Genomic DNA, 17297 nt, shown 5'->3' on the forward strand with positions numbered 1-17297 from the left:
AATCTTGACAAGTTTGAAAAATATATTGTTAAATACTAAATGCTTTTTTTGCACGTTACAGTTATACTAAAACACATTTGATGACTTAGGTGCATAAGAAAGCTGTAATGTTTGGCATAATGTCTAACAGATCAGGTTCACACCACAGAAATGTAAACATTTGCTCAAAAAACTGACTTGGCTGGCTCTATATCCACAAGGTGGCAGAATTGCATCCATAACAATTAAACCGCGATCTAATCTTAGACACCCATCTTTCCTCCTCAAATGAAAAGGGTATCGTTTGTTTCTACATTATTATACAATATATGGTATATACGGAGTAGCTCAGTCAAATAAATAATATTAGTTTTTACTCACCGACGAGTCTTTCCAAACCCCCTTTTCCACCTGGAACACAAAAGCAGATTGTCACAACACATTTGATCAATTTAATCAGATATAACGTTTCTTATTTTTTAATCTTTTGTTATTGTTGCACGTTGTATCTATACCTAATAACAAAGCCAAGCCATGCTGCACTATTTATAAGGGTGGCTGCGCATGCGCAACGAGAGCGCACCTCCGCTCATTGGCACATAGCGAGAATACACCTTACAGACAACACGCAAGGGAAAGAATGAATGAATGTATTGGTAACTTATGCATTGCATTTAACATGACAGCATGCCCGGGATATGGGACGAAGAGTGAGGGAGCGTGGTGTTAAAGGTGGCATTTCCATGGCCAGAACCAGCGCGGACGGGCTGCTCTGCCAGAACAACAGCAAACTGGACTCTTTCCTCAAGAGAAACACCAGTCGGGATGTGTACGAGCGGATCCGCGTGTACGAGCCGTGTGTGGTGGTCTCGGAGTCGGTGAAGAAGGTTTTCATGCATGTGATCTTGACCGATGAGCGCGTGTATCTGAGCGAGTTTCCTCCGCGCGCGCTGCGAGAGGCGCTCAGCTTCAGACACGTCACGAGCATCGAGCTGGTGAGAGAGCAAGATATATATATATATATATATATATATATATATATATATATATATATATATATATATATATATATATATATATATATATATATATATATATATATATATATATATATATATATAATGTTGTCGTTTTTTTCATCTATTGATATAGAGTGCTTTATTGCCACATTTGCATGTAAATTGATGAATGCATTTACTCAAACAACACAAGCGCATAATACAGTATAACACAATTAGCGCAATAACAGAATGCAATATTTACATCAGTATTATAACAATAACAGAAAGCAATATAGACACTATATAACCGCCCTGCTTTGTGTATTTGCACAATTAGAGAATAGTGGAATAGTAAATAAAACTAAAGATAGTTATTTTTTAATGTGCACAATTTCAAAAACTCTTTATTGCACAATTCACTGTCATAATTTAACTTGGCCATACTACTCTTAAGAACTGTTTTCATACAGTTCAGAAAAACCTGGAAATAGCAGGTACATTTAAAAGGTCCTGGAGAACTCATTAAAATGAATAAAACCTTAGGTAACACTTTATTTTACAGTGTCCTTGTTACATGTGTTACATGCACTTAAATTATGGGGTAAATTACATGCAACTTACTCTAAACCAAACCCTAATCCTACCCTAACCCGATACATGTGGTTGCACTTTATTTTAAGGTGTCTTTGTTACACTGTAATTATACATTTAAGCACTGAGTAATATTAAGAAAATACATGTACATAGGGTTAGGATTAGGGGGTAACACTTTATTTTACAGTGTCCTTGTTACATATGTTCCATGTTCTTACCATAGTAAAAACAGTAAATTATGCATAATTACATATAACTAACTCTCAACCAATCCCTAATCCTAGCCTAAGTACATGTAGTTAATAAATATTACTCTTATAATACTTAAATACATAATTACACTGGAACACAGTCACCTTAAAATAAAGTATAACCAGATTCGGGTTTGGTTTGGTTTAGGGTTAGCTGCATATGTCAATATGCATAATTTATTGTTATTACTACAGTAACTGCATGTAATATATGTAACAATGACACTGTAAAATAAAGTGTTACTCTACATGTTGTTAATTAATGTCACTCAGTGTTAAAATATATAATTACTCTGTAACAATGCAAGTGCAACCCTTTATTTTAAAGTGTTCATGTTACATTGTAATTAGCACTGAGTAGGGGTAGTTGCGTGTAAAAATCAATAATTTATAATTATTACTATGTAACGTGTAACTAGGACATTGTAACATAAAGCGTTACCCATTTTTAAGCTAGAAATTACTCTTTGTGAGAGCGATCTCCCGATTCAGTCATCACAAATGATGGAAAAGTCTTGGAAAATCATGGAAATGAATCAGCCCAGAAATGTGGGAACCCTCCCTGTTTAAAGCATTTTACATGGCAATAGACTTATTATTTGAATATTTATTAAACTTAAATGACTGATTCCCTCAATCAATTGCTGGCCATTAATAATTATGTAATATTATTTACTTATCTGTTGATCAGTTTTAAATCATACATCACTCACCGTTGAGTCAGTGTATTGTAAATGTCAGATAAAGCATGACCGTCTACTAAACAGTGGTGACAAGACAATGCTAATAATAGTGAGGACGTTTACTTATCCTGTCATGTTAAACTGCTTAAAGAAGGTTTGTTTGGTAAGCTTATGCACTTACACAGCTCAAAGCATGAGTCATGGAATGTTTCAGCACTGGAAGACTGTAAAAGACAGACGGATGAAGCATGTAAATGTCACAGTGGCAGAATTAACAAGGAAAAGCAATTGATCTCTTAGGAGCAACGGCATGATCCCCAGCCTTCTGCGGGCTGGGAATACACTACATTTATATATACAAATATATAAATTATATTAATGATGCTAATTGATTATTGGTGATTAGACGTAATTAAATGTTCATTCATTCCCACTTCTTGCACTAAAGGCCTGTTTAACGCTAACAATATACAGGGAGTGCAGAGTATTTTGACCACATCATCCTCGTTATGCATGTTGTCTTACTCCAAGCTGTATAGCTCCAAGCTGTATAGCTCCAAGCTGTATAGCTACTACCAATTAAGCATATTAGGTGATGTGCATCTCTGTAATAAGAAGGGGTGTGGTCTAATGACATCAACACCCTATATCAGGTGTGCATAATTATAAGGCAACTTCCTTTCCTTTGGCAAAATGGGTCAAAAGAAGGACTTGACAGGCTCAGAAAAGTCAAAAAATAGTGAGATCTATTGCAGAGGGATGCAGCAGTCTTAAAATAGCCAAGCTTCTGAAGCGTGATCATCGAACAATCAAGCGTTTCATTCAAAATAGTCAACAGGGTCGCAAGAAGCGTGTGGAAAAACCAAGGCGCAAAATAACTGGCCGTGAACTGAGAAAAGTCAAGCATGCAGCTGCCAAGATGCCACTTGCCACCAGTTTGGCCATATTTCAGAGCTGCAACATCACTGGAGTGCCCAAAAGCACAAGGTGTGCAATACTCAGAGACATGGCCAAGGTAAGAAAGGCAGAAAGTCGACCACCACTGAACAAGACACACAAGCTGAAACGTCAAGACTGGGCCAAGAAATATCTCAAGACTGATTTTTCTGAGGTTTTATGGACTGATGAAATGAGAGTGAGTCTTGATGGGCCAGATGGATGGCCCGTGGCTGGATTGGTAAAGGGCAGAGAGCTCCAGTCCGACTCAGACGCCAGCAAGGTGGAGGTGGAGTACTGGTTTGGACTGGTATCATCAAAGATGAGCTTGTGGGGCCTTTTCGGGTTGAGGATGGAGTCAAGCTCAACTTCCAGTCCTACTGCCAGTTTCTGGAAGACACCTTCTTCAAGCAGTGGTGCAGGAAGAAGTCTGCATCCTTCAAGAAAAACATGATTTTCATGCAGGACAATGCTCCATCACACAAGTGTCCAAGTACTCCACAGCGTGGCTGGCAAGAAAGGGTATAAAAGAAGAAAATCTAATGATATGGCCTCCTTGTTCACCTGATCTGAACCCCATTGAGAACCTGTGGTCCATCATCAAATGTGCGATTTACAAGGAGGGAAAACAGTACACCTCTCTGAACAGTGTCTGGGAGGCTGTGGTTGCTGCTGCACGCAATGTTGATGGTGAACAGATCAAAACACTGACAGAATCCATGGATGGCAGGCTTTTGAGTGTCCTTGCAAAGAAAGGTGGCTATATTGGTCACTGATTTGTTTTTGTTTGGTTTTTGAATGTCAGAAATGTATATTTGTGAATGTTGAGATGTTATATTGGTTTCACTGGTAAAAATAAATAATTGAAATGGGTATAAATTTGTTTTTTGTTAAGTTGCCTAATAATTATGCACAGTAATAGTCACCTGCACACACAGATATCCCCCTAAAATAGCTAAAACTAAAAACTAAAACTTCCAAAAATATTCAGCTTTGATATTAATGAGTTTTTTGTGTTCATTGAGAACATGGTTGTTGTTCAATAATAAAATTAATCCTCAAAAATACAACTTGCCTAATAATTCTGTACTCCCTGTAGTTCTAAAAAATGTTCTTATAAAAGAGTAGCAGAGTCCAAACCACAACAATAACGATGACGGCACAGACAAACAATACATTGGAATTGCTTTCAGAGCAATTTTTTCCAGATGATGAATGATAAAAACATTGACAGCCAATCAGAATCCACCTGACTTTAAAGAGCTTGAGCAATTAGAGCGACAGACGACAAAATCTTTATAGTTATTGGTGTGAATTGGCTTAAAATGACCCAAAAAATCAACCAAAAATGAAAATTATCCCATACATTTACTCACCCTCAAGCCATCCTAGGTGTATATGACTTTCTTCTTTCAGATGGAAACATTCAGAGTTATATAAAAAAATATCCTTGCTCTTCCAAGCTTTATAATGGGAGTGACCTGAGGTTTTGAAGCCCAAAAAAGTTCCTCCATCCATCATAAAATATATCCTTAGCTCCAGGAGGTTAATAAAGGCCTTCTGAAGTAAAGCCATGCATCTTTATAAGAAAAATATCCATATTTTTTAATTTTATGAACCATAGTAACTGGCTTCCATTTGTGGCTGTACTTGAGTCTAGTTCCCTGCAGAAGAGTGACCTCTGACCTGACGTGTGACATCTAGCGTAAGCTTAAAGAGTAGACGCCTCTCGCGGTTCAAACAACAAACTCAAGCAACCTTTCCTTATATCGAAAGAAATCCTTGTTTTAGACTTCTAATTTGTGACCGGTTGTTTTGCTCTATCCGCTGCGGTTCAGCATTCGTCAGTATGTCATTCGTTGGGTCAGAGGTCACTCCTCCGCTGGAACTCGACTTGCATATAGCCGTTGATAGTAAGCTTATAGTAAGCCATATAGATTACTTTTATGATGGATGGATGCACTTTTTTGGGTTTCAAAATCTCAGGTCACTCTTTTATAAAGCTTGGAAGAGCCAGGATATTTTTTAATATAACACAGATTGTATTCGTCTGAAAGACGAAAGTCATTTACATCTAGTATGGCTTGAGGGTTAGTCAATTATAAGATCATTTACATTTTTGGGTGATATCCCATTAATGTAATTAGATAGATCTATGTTAGAGCAATGTCAACACAAATCTCTGTCTTTCCTCACAGATCAACGATTTGCCTGATTTTCTCAGTGGACAGGAGCGTGAGCGTTCCCTTCATATTCGTGTTGTTTATACTGCAAAGCATACTGGGAAAAAGAGCAGAAGACCCAAAGGATCCAGCAAGAATAAGCCAGAATGCCCACCATCTCCATCGCAAGGACGCAACTCGAGTGCCCGTCATTCTCTGGAGGGTAAAAAAAAACGATTTAATTAAATCGAGAATTAATAATTAATCTTGAATCCATTAACTGTTTGCAACCATGACTGCATAGCTATTATTAGAAGCCCAGGATTCAGACCGTTTTTCCCTCGACAGTGTGATAAACCTGTAATCGCATTAGTGAAGCCCCTGACCTGTACAGCAGGTATGTGTGTTAATCTACAAGCTCTTTCACCTGTCCAGATGAAGCAGCAGTACTGACACCTGCCTAACCCACATTGACTTGTGTGTATGTGTCAGCTGTGAGTCTGTGTCCATCTTAACTGCGCCTGACACTACGGCATTGAGATTTACTCTGCCGTGCAGTAAAGCTGCTTAACCAGTTCAGGATGAACAGATAAATGAGGTTATCTCAGAGAAACAGCACTGTGGACAAGGACATTTGGCAGTTATACATCATTTGAGTTAATCTGTGAATGAAGAGCATTTACTCATTGTGAATCTTGTTCTATTACTTTAATGGGTCAATAAAATGTTGTATATGATTTATAGTTTATTGTTTTTTCTTATTAGCAGTCAAGCAACACAATTAAAGCATACATATTCTCAACCTTAGTTAAAACAAACATATGGTGCACTTAAGGAGTGTCCGAATCCACTTTTGCTAGTTTAACGATGGAAAAAACGGTCTGAGTGCCAGGCGCATGGTCTAAAAGGGTTGTATAGTCTCTTAATAAGTCATGGGTGTGTTTTTGGAGTAACGTCTCATCTCCCATTCTCTATGCTCTAACAATGCTCCCGAACACGCCTAGTTTTCAGACCAACATGCCCATAGGCGAACAGATGGGTGCGATTTGCTATTTAAACCTGGCCCTGGACGTGAACAATAAGTGCGTCGGGCTGAAACTAGCAAAAAACCCTTGCATTGTGCCTGCCGTCATATTGCACAAGGGTGTATGATAGGGCTCCAAGTCGCAAATGGCAAAATTGAACTGAAAAAGTAAAAAAGTTAAACGTCTATTTTAAGGTAAACATATTAATGCCAAATTTTGTGTTTTGTTCTTCCCTCATATTTAAAATATATTTTTTAAAAACATAATATTTGCATCATATTTTGATGGTTTGATCAAACTTGTATGGTCATTTAAAACAAATATCGCCTCTGGACAAAAGTTTTGTCCCCTTCTGCATATTCAAGTTATTGCTGTAGAAATTGCAGTGAAGAAAATAATCATTTGATCTGGACCAAAAAAAAAGATTCTCTATTATGAATCATTTTAAAGGGTTAATTTACCCAAAAATGAAAATTCTGTCATGAATTACTTACTCTAATATCGTTCGACAGCCGTTAGACCTCCATTCATCTTCAGAACACAAATGAAGATATTTTTGTCTAAATCCGATGGCTCAGAAAGGCCTTCATTGACACCAATGTCATTTCCTCTCTCAAGACCCATAAAGGCACTAAAGAGGTCATTACAAAGCCCATCTCACTACAGTGGCTCTACAATAATTTTATGAAGCGACAATGATAGTTTTTGTGCGCAAAAAAACTGAATAGTGACTTATATAGTGATGGGCCGAATTCAAAACAATGTTTTGAATGGTTATGAATCAGCGTATGGATTCATGATTCGGATCGCTAATGTCACGTGATTTCAGCTGTTTGACACGCGATCCGAATCATGAATCAATACGCTGATTCATAACCATTAAAAACATTGTTTTGATTTCGGCCCATCACTATATAAGTCATTACTATTATTTACTATTCACTATACTATTCTTGTCACTTGAGATGAACGGAGGTCTTACGGGTGTTGAACGACATTAGGGTGAGTAATTAATGACATCATTTTCATTTTTTGGGTGAACTAACCCTTTAAGTAGATCATTTCATTAGGATTTCAGTTTGTCATCTCAGATCATCTTCAATTCACTAAGTGTCAAAATGAAACCCAATGAAATAACTGTTTTCCCAAGATCCTGCAGGAATGAGTCACGTTCTCCTGTCGACACGCTCAGCGCCGTCCGAGTCCTCCAGCTGGAGAATCTCTCCCACATCAATGAGGTAAAGCCCTCTCAGTGTTAACGGCCTCACTTTCAACCAACACAACTGCTGTGTATTTGTGACCACCACAATGAGCCATTCAAAGTGCTTTATCTCCACCATGCAGATTTTTACTGCCTCTAACTCTACAGTGCTCAGAACGAACAGACTTTGCTTAGCAACTCGAGCTACAGTGATCATATTAAACAAACCGGTGCAATAATAAATGTGGAGATATTCTGAATCAATATAGTGAACTGCACTATATCTCACAGGGTGCTCAAGATCTGTGTGTGTTGTGATTTTGTTGCTTAGAAACTCAATTGATTGTTTTTGTCTGTGCTAAACTATTAATGATTTAAAGGTTCAAAGGTTATCAAGCTGAATTGTTTTCCATAAACAATGGAGTTTTATCCACTGACTTGGCAACAAAAAATATTAATTGGAACCATGTAATGGATCAGAAATTAGAAAATAATTAGCTGACTCTTTTATTTTTTACCGTAGTCTGTGTCTAGCACAATAATTTAGTAATATTAAGCTCATTTTCTCAGAAATATCCTCCACCTTTAACTCTGACAGAGAGGGAACATTGGCCTAAAAACTCACTAGAAAATAGAGACGGCCAATTACAACCAACTGGGCCATCTGACCAATCAGAGCAGAGTAGCCCAATCACAACAGACTGGGCCATCTGACCAATCAGAGCAGAGTAGCCCAATCACAACAGACTGGGCCATCTGACCAATCAGAGCAGAGTAGCCTTTTGAAAGATGGGGTTTAGAGAGACTTTAGCCTTTATCGATCTGTTCAGTTCAGACACTGTGAGAAAAGAGCTGATGCTGCAATGTGTATTATGAGAAAATTAAAGTGTTTTTTGACCTTGTACACATGAATCTATTGCAGGAGATTCCGAAACAAAATTAGGAACCTTTAAAATAGCATTGACAGGGCACTTTAAGATGTAAATACTGTAAATTCTGGAACTATTTTCCGTAACCTTAGCAGTAACTTTTCTCTTGCAATCTGCAAAGCATGTTGCTCTGCAATGTGAGCCTCTGAACAGGAAATGAGGAGAGAAGAGAGATTGCATTACATACGGTATACATGTTTAATGAACGCAGAAAAAGGAAAGACTAAACTTGTAAATTAGAAACGTTTTGTGTTTGAAGAAGTAGACATGTTTATTTGAATATATTCATCAGTGGTATTTTAGTATTATTTACACAGTTTTAATTTTGAATCAGCTTTTATTTTATATTTAAATTTTAGTTACATTTTTAGTAATTTTGTTATGCTATTTTGTCATTTAAAAAAAAATGTATAGGCCTATCAGTTTTAATTTTCAGCTAGTATTTTTAGTACTTCATTTCAAACTTATTTAAGTTCAAATTTCTATTTAGTTCAAATTTTTCATTAAATATTTATAGTTTATTTTATTTCAGCTTTTTTAAATGACAAATAATAGTTATAGTTGATGATAACACTGCTGCTCAAACTACATTTTGAACAACAACTTTAACATCCAAAATGTTTAATTTTGGTTTCCAAAATTGACATCAGTTGCAAGCATGATGTGAAGTCACGCATTTTACAGTTTTGACGGTCCATGACTTTACAGCAGCGAGCAGAGGACGCAGAGGGGGAGGCCATTGGCGTCATTCACACTGTTGCCAGGGCACAAGATGAGACAGAAACCGCCAAGCAATAAATGTCCAATTAAAAGACCTTGTTTGTCTCTGCAAAACATGCCAGCTTAGCTTAACAACACGTGTTTACGGTCAGACGAAGAACAGGAGATGCCAGCCCTTACTGCTACTGTTTGCTTTCATCAAACCTCTCTGAGACTGTTCTGAGAACAGTGTGAACGTGTGATTTCTCTGTGTAACGTGCCTCTCAGCTCCAGTCGAATCCTACCCAAGGGAGACCATTAGTTCACGTTGAGCACATATTTGTGAGCCCTTGCCATTGTCTGAAGAGACACACGTGACATAACCACATGGGAAGTGCTAAAAGCGTTATTTAAAGGCAGCTTTTCCACAGTTTAAGCATCATTTGAAGGGTTTATTGAATCAGTGGTGTGCAGTTGTACAGAGATGGTCTGCGAGCATTTTTCAGACATCAAGACGAAAAGTAGGTCAGTGAACCTAAAAAAATGTGGGCAATTTCCACTAGAGAAATTGTGAGAATGTTGAGGCACATGGAAAGATTTTCTCTTTATCCTGCATCCTATTAGAGGAGATTGAAACGGGAGGATGATGATGGGGTGTGAAGGACCTTGTCTGGCATCCAAACCTTGAAGTTCTGTGCCAGAGAACATGTCACTCGCCAGCGCCTCCTCCTGGATATGGTCTGTCAGAGCAGCTAGATCGCAGCGATGAAACAAGTTGCTTTTGTGCTTTATCAAAGGCCCTAGTAAATTATACAGTTCAGAGGACCTCTTTGAAGAGGTCTATTTTGATTAAAAAAGATCTATCTTAGATAAGCTTATTATGAAGTATTTTTTGTCATCAGACACATCTGTGTGACAAATAAAAGATGGTTAAAGAAGTCTAGTTTAATATTTTCCTTAGACTTTGAACATGTTAGGCCATCTTAATTTTTTTTATTTTAATTTAAAAACACATTTTATAATAATATTATCATAGTAATATAATTTTAAAACTTTTAAATCATACAATTTCATTGGTGTTTATATATATATATATATATATATATATATATATATATATATATATATATATATATATATAAGCTAATTCAAAACTATAATAAAAACAATTTTATTATAGTCTTTTGACCAGACTTTATTTTAAGACAATCTTTAGATCTTAAATCACCTTCAAATTTTTGACTAGCCATAACAAAAATATATATCTTTATCTGTTATAGTGATGGTGTGCTGGAGGAAGAGGGCAGCGTCATTCCGAAAAGACGTTCAGCTTCCTGTCCAAACCCGGATGTATTGGGTCTGAGTCTGTTTAATACCTCCCCCACTCACTCCTCCAGCTCCAGCTCCAGTGTAGCTCCTCTCCCCAGCATCACAACTGACCAGCGACGGACCTCTGTTCAAGAACCCTTAGCATTCAGTCACAGGGGTTCAGTCCTGACAAGAGTGATGAGGAGAACTACAACAGAGAAACAGAAGGAGGAAGAGGAAGATGAGAAAGAGGAAGAGCTGCACCTTTATGCCGTATCTCCATCGTCCCGAATATTCCTTCACCTACAGAGCTCCTGGAGCAGCTATATCATAGTATGTGTGTGTGTGTGTGTGTGAGTGAGTGAGTGAGTGAGTGAGTGTGTGTGTGTGTGTGTGTGTGTGTGTGTGTGTGTGTGTGTGTGTGTGTGTGTGTGTGTGTGTGTGTGTGTGTGTGTGTGTGTGAGTCATAGTTTCTGGGTTTGTGTTTAATGGTCAACATGCAAGTCAATCTCATATGTTGGCAATTTTTCACAGAATATAATCGCATTTGTTAAAATTCTATGCAAGGCTTTATATTTATATATAAAGCTTAAAATACACACGGTTTTGAAAGTAAAGCGCTAAAGTACTGCTAAAAGGATGATTTTATGTTTTAAAAAGTATTATCAAATAACACACATTTTAAGTATAAGATAGTAAAAAAAAAATGTTTTAATCTTAACTTTACTTTACTGCACACCAGTAATGTTTCTTTGTTGTTGTTGTTTAAATGTATTTTACCGAAGTAATTTTAGACATACCTAACTAACTAAAATCAGCATAATTTGATGTGTAAAGCCATAGTTCACTTCTGGGTTAAGACGGACCTGAACCCAAATTTAGTTTATATTTCTTACATTTTACATTGCAAAATACATCATGTGTATTTTGACAGCCTTAACACATATCTAAAGATTCATTTTCATTCAAAAACTCATTCAAAAATGAATTCAAAAGGTTTTTGAAGTTTTTATGTACCTCTTCCAGGTCAAAACCTGAATGCAATAGGAAGGTTACATTTTAAGCTGCTCATTCCACTTTTAAACCATCTGAAAGTGTGTTTTTGTTTTTTTGCTGTAGAGATCAACTTTGATGCTGGACCCAGTGTACAGGAGGAGATGTGGCATGTCCTCCTTTTCTCCTCGGAAACAGAAATATCACAAGATCAGGTACTGCTATATATTTGCTATATGCTGTATGTATCTGACTGAACCGTTCATATTCATGCATGCAGTTCATATAAATGCACAGGCTAAGAAAGTGTCTGCTAATACGTTTGCAGCTGGGAGCGGACATGTCACTTGTTCGGTCAGTTGAGTGGAGAGCTGCTACAGGGGAACATCAGTCTGGAGAGTCTGTATTTACTACTGCAGGAGCTCCACACGGCCACATGCCGCAACCCCACCATCAAAAAACTCTTCTGGAGGGTAAGACGCATTAGTGTTTACATGCACTTTAGAGGAACGGTTCATCCAAAAATGTTAATTCCTCTCTCATTTTCTCCTCAGTCACCTGACCTTTATCCTTTCCTGGTAAAAACTCTGGCTGAAAGTTCTCAAGGCGATCAGGAAGGAGTTCACACAGCTGACAGACTTCTGTAAGCCTCGTAATAAGAAAAGCAGACATGTAACTTGTCATGTAACACATGCACATGTAACTTTAGGTACAGTCTCATAACAAGCTAAACTATCCATATTTATAATTTAAACTGCTGTACTTTGTAATGACCTCAGGTTGCCATTTTACAAGCACGTTTTCATGATTGGTGCTGTGGGTTTTCTGTAATGCCTGAAGTCGCTGCTGCTTTTGAGGACATTAAGACAAAGGCGATGATGTCTTATGTTCTGCAGGCTTTGCACTTTAGTGGTTCAGATATTGAGCCTGATGTTCAGGGAAACAGAGATTGAGCCGACAAGACTCAGCATGCTGATGTCAAAACAGTAAGTGATTCTACCATGGCAATAATACCAGTCTGCTCATTAAAGCTTATTTAAATGAGATGTGGTTGCTGTTTGATGCAGAGGGGCTCTTACAGCGGACATGCTGCTAGCTTTAGTGTGTGATCCGGATCTTCAGCTGCCAGACTCTGCGAAGGACTCCAAATCTTCAATTACTAAGGTATAAAAGACAGTCCACAATGGAACAATGTCATATTTTAGGTTTTTTTTTGCTTCTGGCTTCCTAGTGTGAGGAACATAATCAATTAATTTATGACAATTCAATTTAATTTATGATAATTAAATCACAGATGCAGCGTCTTCAGGCGGACTATCTGGACGCGGCATCTGCGTTGCTGTTTGAGGTGGTTGTGCTCTGTCAGGAGGTAAGCAGCATTTTCTCACTCATATGCAAATATATACACCGATCAGGCATAACATTACGACAGGTGAAGTAAATACCACTGAGTTTCTCATCATCATGGCACCTGTTAGTGGGTGGGATATATTAGGCAACAAGTAAACATATTGTTCTCAAAGTTGATGTGCTAAAAAATGGGCAAGCTTAAGGATTTAAGCAAGTTTGACAAGGGCCAAATTGTGGTGGATAGATGACTGGGTCAGAGCATCTCCAAAACTGCAGCTCTTGTGGGCTGTTCCCGGTCTGCAGTGGTCAGTATCTATCAAAAGTGTTCCAAGGAAGGAACAGTGGAGAACCGGCCACAGGGTCATGGGCGGCCAAGGCTCATTGATGCACGTGGGGAGAGAAGGCTGGACCATGTGGTCAAACAGATGAGCTACTGCAGCTCAAATTGCTCAAGAAGTTAATGCTGGTTCTGATAGAAAGGTGTCAGAATACACAGTGCATTGCAGTTTGCTGTGTATGGGGCTGCATAGCTGCAGACCAGTCAGGGTGCCCATGCTGACCCCTGTCCACCGGCGAAAGCACCAACAGTGGCTCGTGAGCATTAGAACTGGACCACGGAGCAATGGAAGAAGTTGGCCTGGTCTGATGAATCACGTTTTCTTTTACATCAAGTGGATGGCCGGTGCGTGTGCGTCATTACCTTGGGAACACATGGCACCAGGATGCACTATGGTAAGAAGGCAAGCCGGCGGAGGCAGTGTGATGCTTTGGGAAATGTTCTGCTGGGAAAACCTTGGGTCCTGCCAGCCATGTGGATGTTACTTTGACATTGCATAGGAATGCATGCAGTTGCAGAGCATGTACACCCTTTTAAGGAAACTGTATTCCCTGGTGCCTGCGGCCTCTTTCAGCAGGATAATGCGCCCTCGGGCAATGGTTTAGGAATGGCTTGGGGAGCACAACACCGAGTTTGAGGTGTTGACTTGGCCTCCAAAATTGTGCTGAAACAAACAAGTCCGATCCATGGAGGCCCCACCTCGCAACTTTAAGTACTTAAAGGATCTGCTGCTAACATCTTGGTGCCAGATACCGTAACACACCTTCATGGGTCCAGTGGAGTTCATGCCTCAATGGTTCAAGGCTGTTTTGGCAGCAAAAGGGGGACCAGCACAATAATAGGAATATTAATGTTAGGCATGACACACTACTGGTCAAAACTGGAGAGGATATTTGTCTTTAATGACACTATATGTTTGTTTAAACCATCACAATATGGGGACAATATTTAATTATGAGGGAGGAACAAAATTCTAAACTTGGTTAAGGTATTTATCTGACAAAATTATTTGACCAAAAAAGCCAAACTACATCTACAGGTTTCAATTTACTATGCAAAAAAATGCATAGGGAAACAAAACGCTCACAGGAAAAAGCATACATTGACTACAACATAAATTCTTACAATCTTTGTATGACAGCTCGGCAAAAATTATGTCATTGGCATTGACAATTTTAATTGTGTTATCATAAATAAAAACAATTGACTTTAAGCATTACTGTAGCACAACAATATTATTTCAGTAATATTTATAAGGGTGAAGATGTCATTTTTCCTAGGCTCGATATCACCATATACACTATTTACTATATATATATATATATATACATAACACTAATCAGCTTTACTTGTCTCATTTGTGTTTCAAAGGCTAGTCGTACAACTTCTCTGGGACATTTCCTTACTATTGGCTGGGTGTTTCGATTGCTTAAGCCTCACCCATTCTTAGTAAGTTTATAACCGTTTCATTTTCATGCACATTTGTATAAATCCACATGATTAACATGCCCATATCAGAACGAATGTTTGAACGTACCTCGCTTTAGAGCTTCAGCTAATGTGGTCTTTAATTCTGTCTGTGGTCTTTCCATCATCTCTATCATAGCTCCCGTTTGTTGGATATCAGGCCCAGCAGGTGGTGTTGGTTCTCTCAGGCCCGCAGTGTCCGGTCAGCCCATCTCAGGCGGTTCTTTTGTACCAGCGATGCCATGTTCTGTTAGCCTGTCTACAGCACAGCACCTGTTTGAGCAAGTACATCAGGACAGGATTCAAGGAGGAGTTCAGGTTCTTCATGAGCTTCATCAAGAAAAGTTTTTTCAGGCTAAGACAGTGCTGCCATATTTTTAAAAATATCTGTTTTTATAGGTACTACGTGAAGACGTCAGGGCTGGAGGACAAACTGCCCCATCACTACCCCATCAGTCAGCCCGCCCAGCGTCTTCTTTCTCAGCTCCTCAGTCTGGTTCTCCAGAGACCCTGAGCTCTGTGAATCCGGCTTGCTCTGTTTCTTTCTGTTTTCTTATTTCTGCATTATAAAAACTATGGAAGCTTGTTTCTGCCCAAAAATGTAAAAATTAAATAAGGTAATTGTAATGTTTTCCGAGTTTATTTCTTGCAATTCTGACTTTTTCACTTGCGATTTTGATTGTATATCGCAAACTGTGACTTTATTTCTCACAAGTTCGAGTTTTTAATCTCACAATCCCGACTTTTTCCTTGAAATTCAGTGTTTTTGATCTCACAATTCCGACTTTTTCCTTGAAATTCAGTGTTTTTTATCTCACAATTCCGACTTTTTCCTCGAAATTCAGAGTTTTTATCTCACAATTCCGACTTTTTCCTCGAAATTCAGAGTTTTTATCTCACAATTCCGACTTTTTCCTCGAAATTCAGAGTTTTTATCTCACAATTCCGACTTTTTCCTCGAAATTCAGAGTTTTTATCTCACAATTCCGACTTTTTCCTTGAAATTCAGAGTTTTTATCTCACAATTCCGACTTTTTCCTCGAAATTTAGAGTTTTTATCTCACAATTCCGACTTTTTCCTCGAAATTCAGAGTTTTTATCTCACAATTTTGACTTTTATCTTGCAATTCCAAGTTCATATTTCAATTCTGAGTTTGTCTCACTATTCCGAGTTTATATCTCTCAATTCCGAGACTGTATCTTCCGAGACTTTTTTCTTGCAAATCTGAATTAATTTCTCAATTTTTTTCTCAATTCCAACTTTTTTCTCGCAATTCCAAGTTTCCATCTTGCAATTATAGCTTTATTTATCGTATTCTGAGTTTATAACTTGCAAATCTGACTTTTTTCCCCTTTAGAACTGTGAAAAAATGTAACTTGCAATCGAGAGAAAAAAATCTAAATTGTTGCAATTACCTTTGTTTTGTTTTTATTTTGTGGCGGAAACAAGATGCACAGATGCACAGGTGTTCTGATATGCGAATATGCCTTTGAACAAATATGCTGCACTTTAAGATTGAATTCAAGTCTTTTATTGTGTCTTACTGTGTGTTGAACAGAGACTGCAGGATTCCACTCTGTTTAGCAAATCGCCTTTGTCTACACTCAGGATTATAATCACAGTAATATGTGTAAAACATCAAAGATTTAATGGGAAGTCAATGCATAATACTTGAACATTACAGAACATTTAATATATAAAACTATTTATTATATATAAATCTAAAAAGATGGTTGTCTAATGGCAATTTTTAAGTAACAAAGTCAGGTTTGTCAGACCACTCTAATATATGAGATTGATCACAGTATTATCATCTAAATATGAATCTTCATACATTCACTGTAAGTAATGCTACTGGTACGAATGCACTTCTTTATTTTGGTTTGCTTTTTTTGTTTGGAAGCACTCTCTCCATAAGACTAAGTTTCAGGAACTCTATGTACTTCAAGGCCTCAAATAAAAAATAAATATTTTTTATAAACCCAAATTGTTGAATGTGTGTCTGTAACTATGAGCACTTTTGGCCCTGTAGACTTAATACATACATTGCAACAGTGTATATAGGCTAAATGCATCACATGATTATGTCATTTTTGTCATATTTTTAAATTAAACGTTATGAACGTTTTCACTACAACACAACTTCCATTATGTTTAAAATTATGTATTGGTATTTAAATGGATTCTATGATATTGTTTGGGGGAAAAATTGCTGACTAATTTAATAGCATTTTATGTATGATAAATACAATTAAACATTTTAAATATACAATTTAAACAATAAAAATTGTTTAGCAAACGTTGACAATTTCAGCTAGATTGCAATGAAACACAGTTATAATATTTAGTGATATTTAACCTGTTTTTTTATATTTCACAAT

The 17297-nt window shown here is 37.6% G+C and overlaps 1 protein-coding gene across 1 annotated transcript; it reads left to right on the forward strand.

Annotated features, from left to right (window-relative positions):
* Nucleotides 1-457: 457 nt before the first annotated feature.
* On the forward strand, nucleotides 458-15458 carry c20h12orf56 (chromosome 20 C12orf56 homolog). Its single transcript, XM_067426812.1, has 13 exons — nucleotides 458-974; nucleotides 5643-5829; nucleotides 7782-7869; nucleotides 10741-11101; nucleotides 11888-11976; nucleotides 12090-12234; nucleotides 12316-12404; nucleotides 12658-12747; nucleotides 12829-12925; nucleotides 13056-13130; nucleotides 14820-14897; nucleotides 15055-15233; nucleotides 15315-15458. The coding sequence occupies exons 1-13, from the start codon at nucleotides 678-680 to the stop codon at nucleotides 15427-15429; spliced, it is 1890 nt and encodes a 629-aa protein (XP_067282913.1). The 5' UTR covers nucleotides 458-677; the 3' UTR covers nucleotides 15430-15458.
* Nucleotides 15459-17297: the final 1839 nt, after the last annotated feature.

This window comes from Pseudorasbora parva, chromosome 20 (assembly GCF_024679245.1).
Source record: "Pseudorasbora parva isolate DD20220531a chromosome 20, ASM2467924v1, whole genome shotgun sequence".
Classification (NCBI taxonomy): domain Eukaryota; kingdom Metazoa; phylum Chordata; class Actinopteri; order Cypriniformes; family Gobionidae; genus Pseudorasbora; species Pseudorasbora parva.

Excerpts from the sequence above, each read along its gene's own strand:
- c20h12orf56 (XM_067426812.1), top strand. The coding sequence starts at position 678 with ATGGGACGAAGAGTGAGGGAGCGTGGTGTTAAAGGTGGCATTTCCATG. Across the intron at positions 5,830-7,781 it reads TGCCCGTCATTCTCTGGAGG|ATCCTGCAGGAATGAGTCAC; the intron begins GTAAAAAAAAAC and ends TGTTTTCCCAAG. Across the intron at positions 14,898-15,054 it reads TTAAGCCTCACCCATTCTTA|CTCCCGTTTGTTGGATATCA; the intron begins GTAAGTTTATAA and ends TCTCTATCATAG.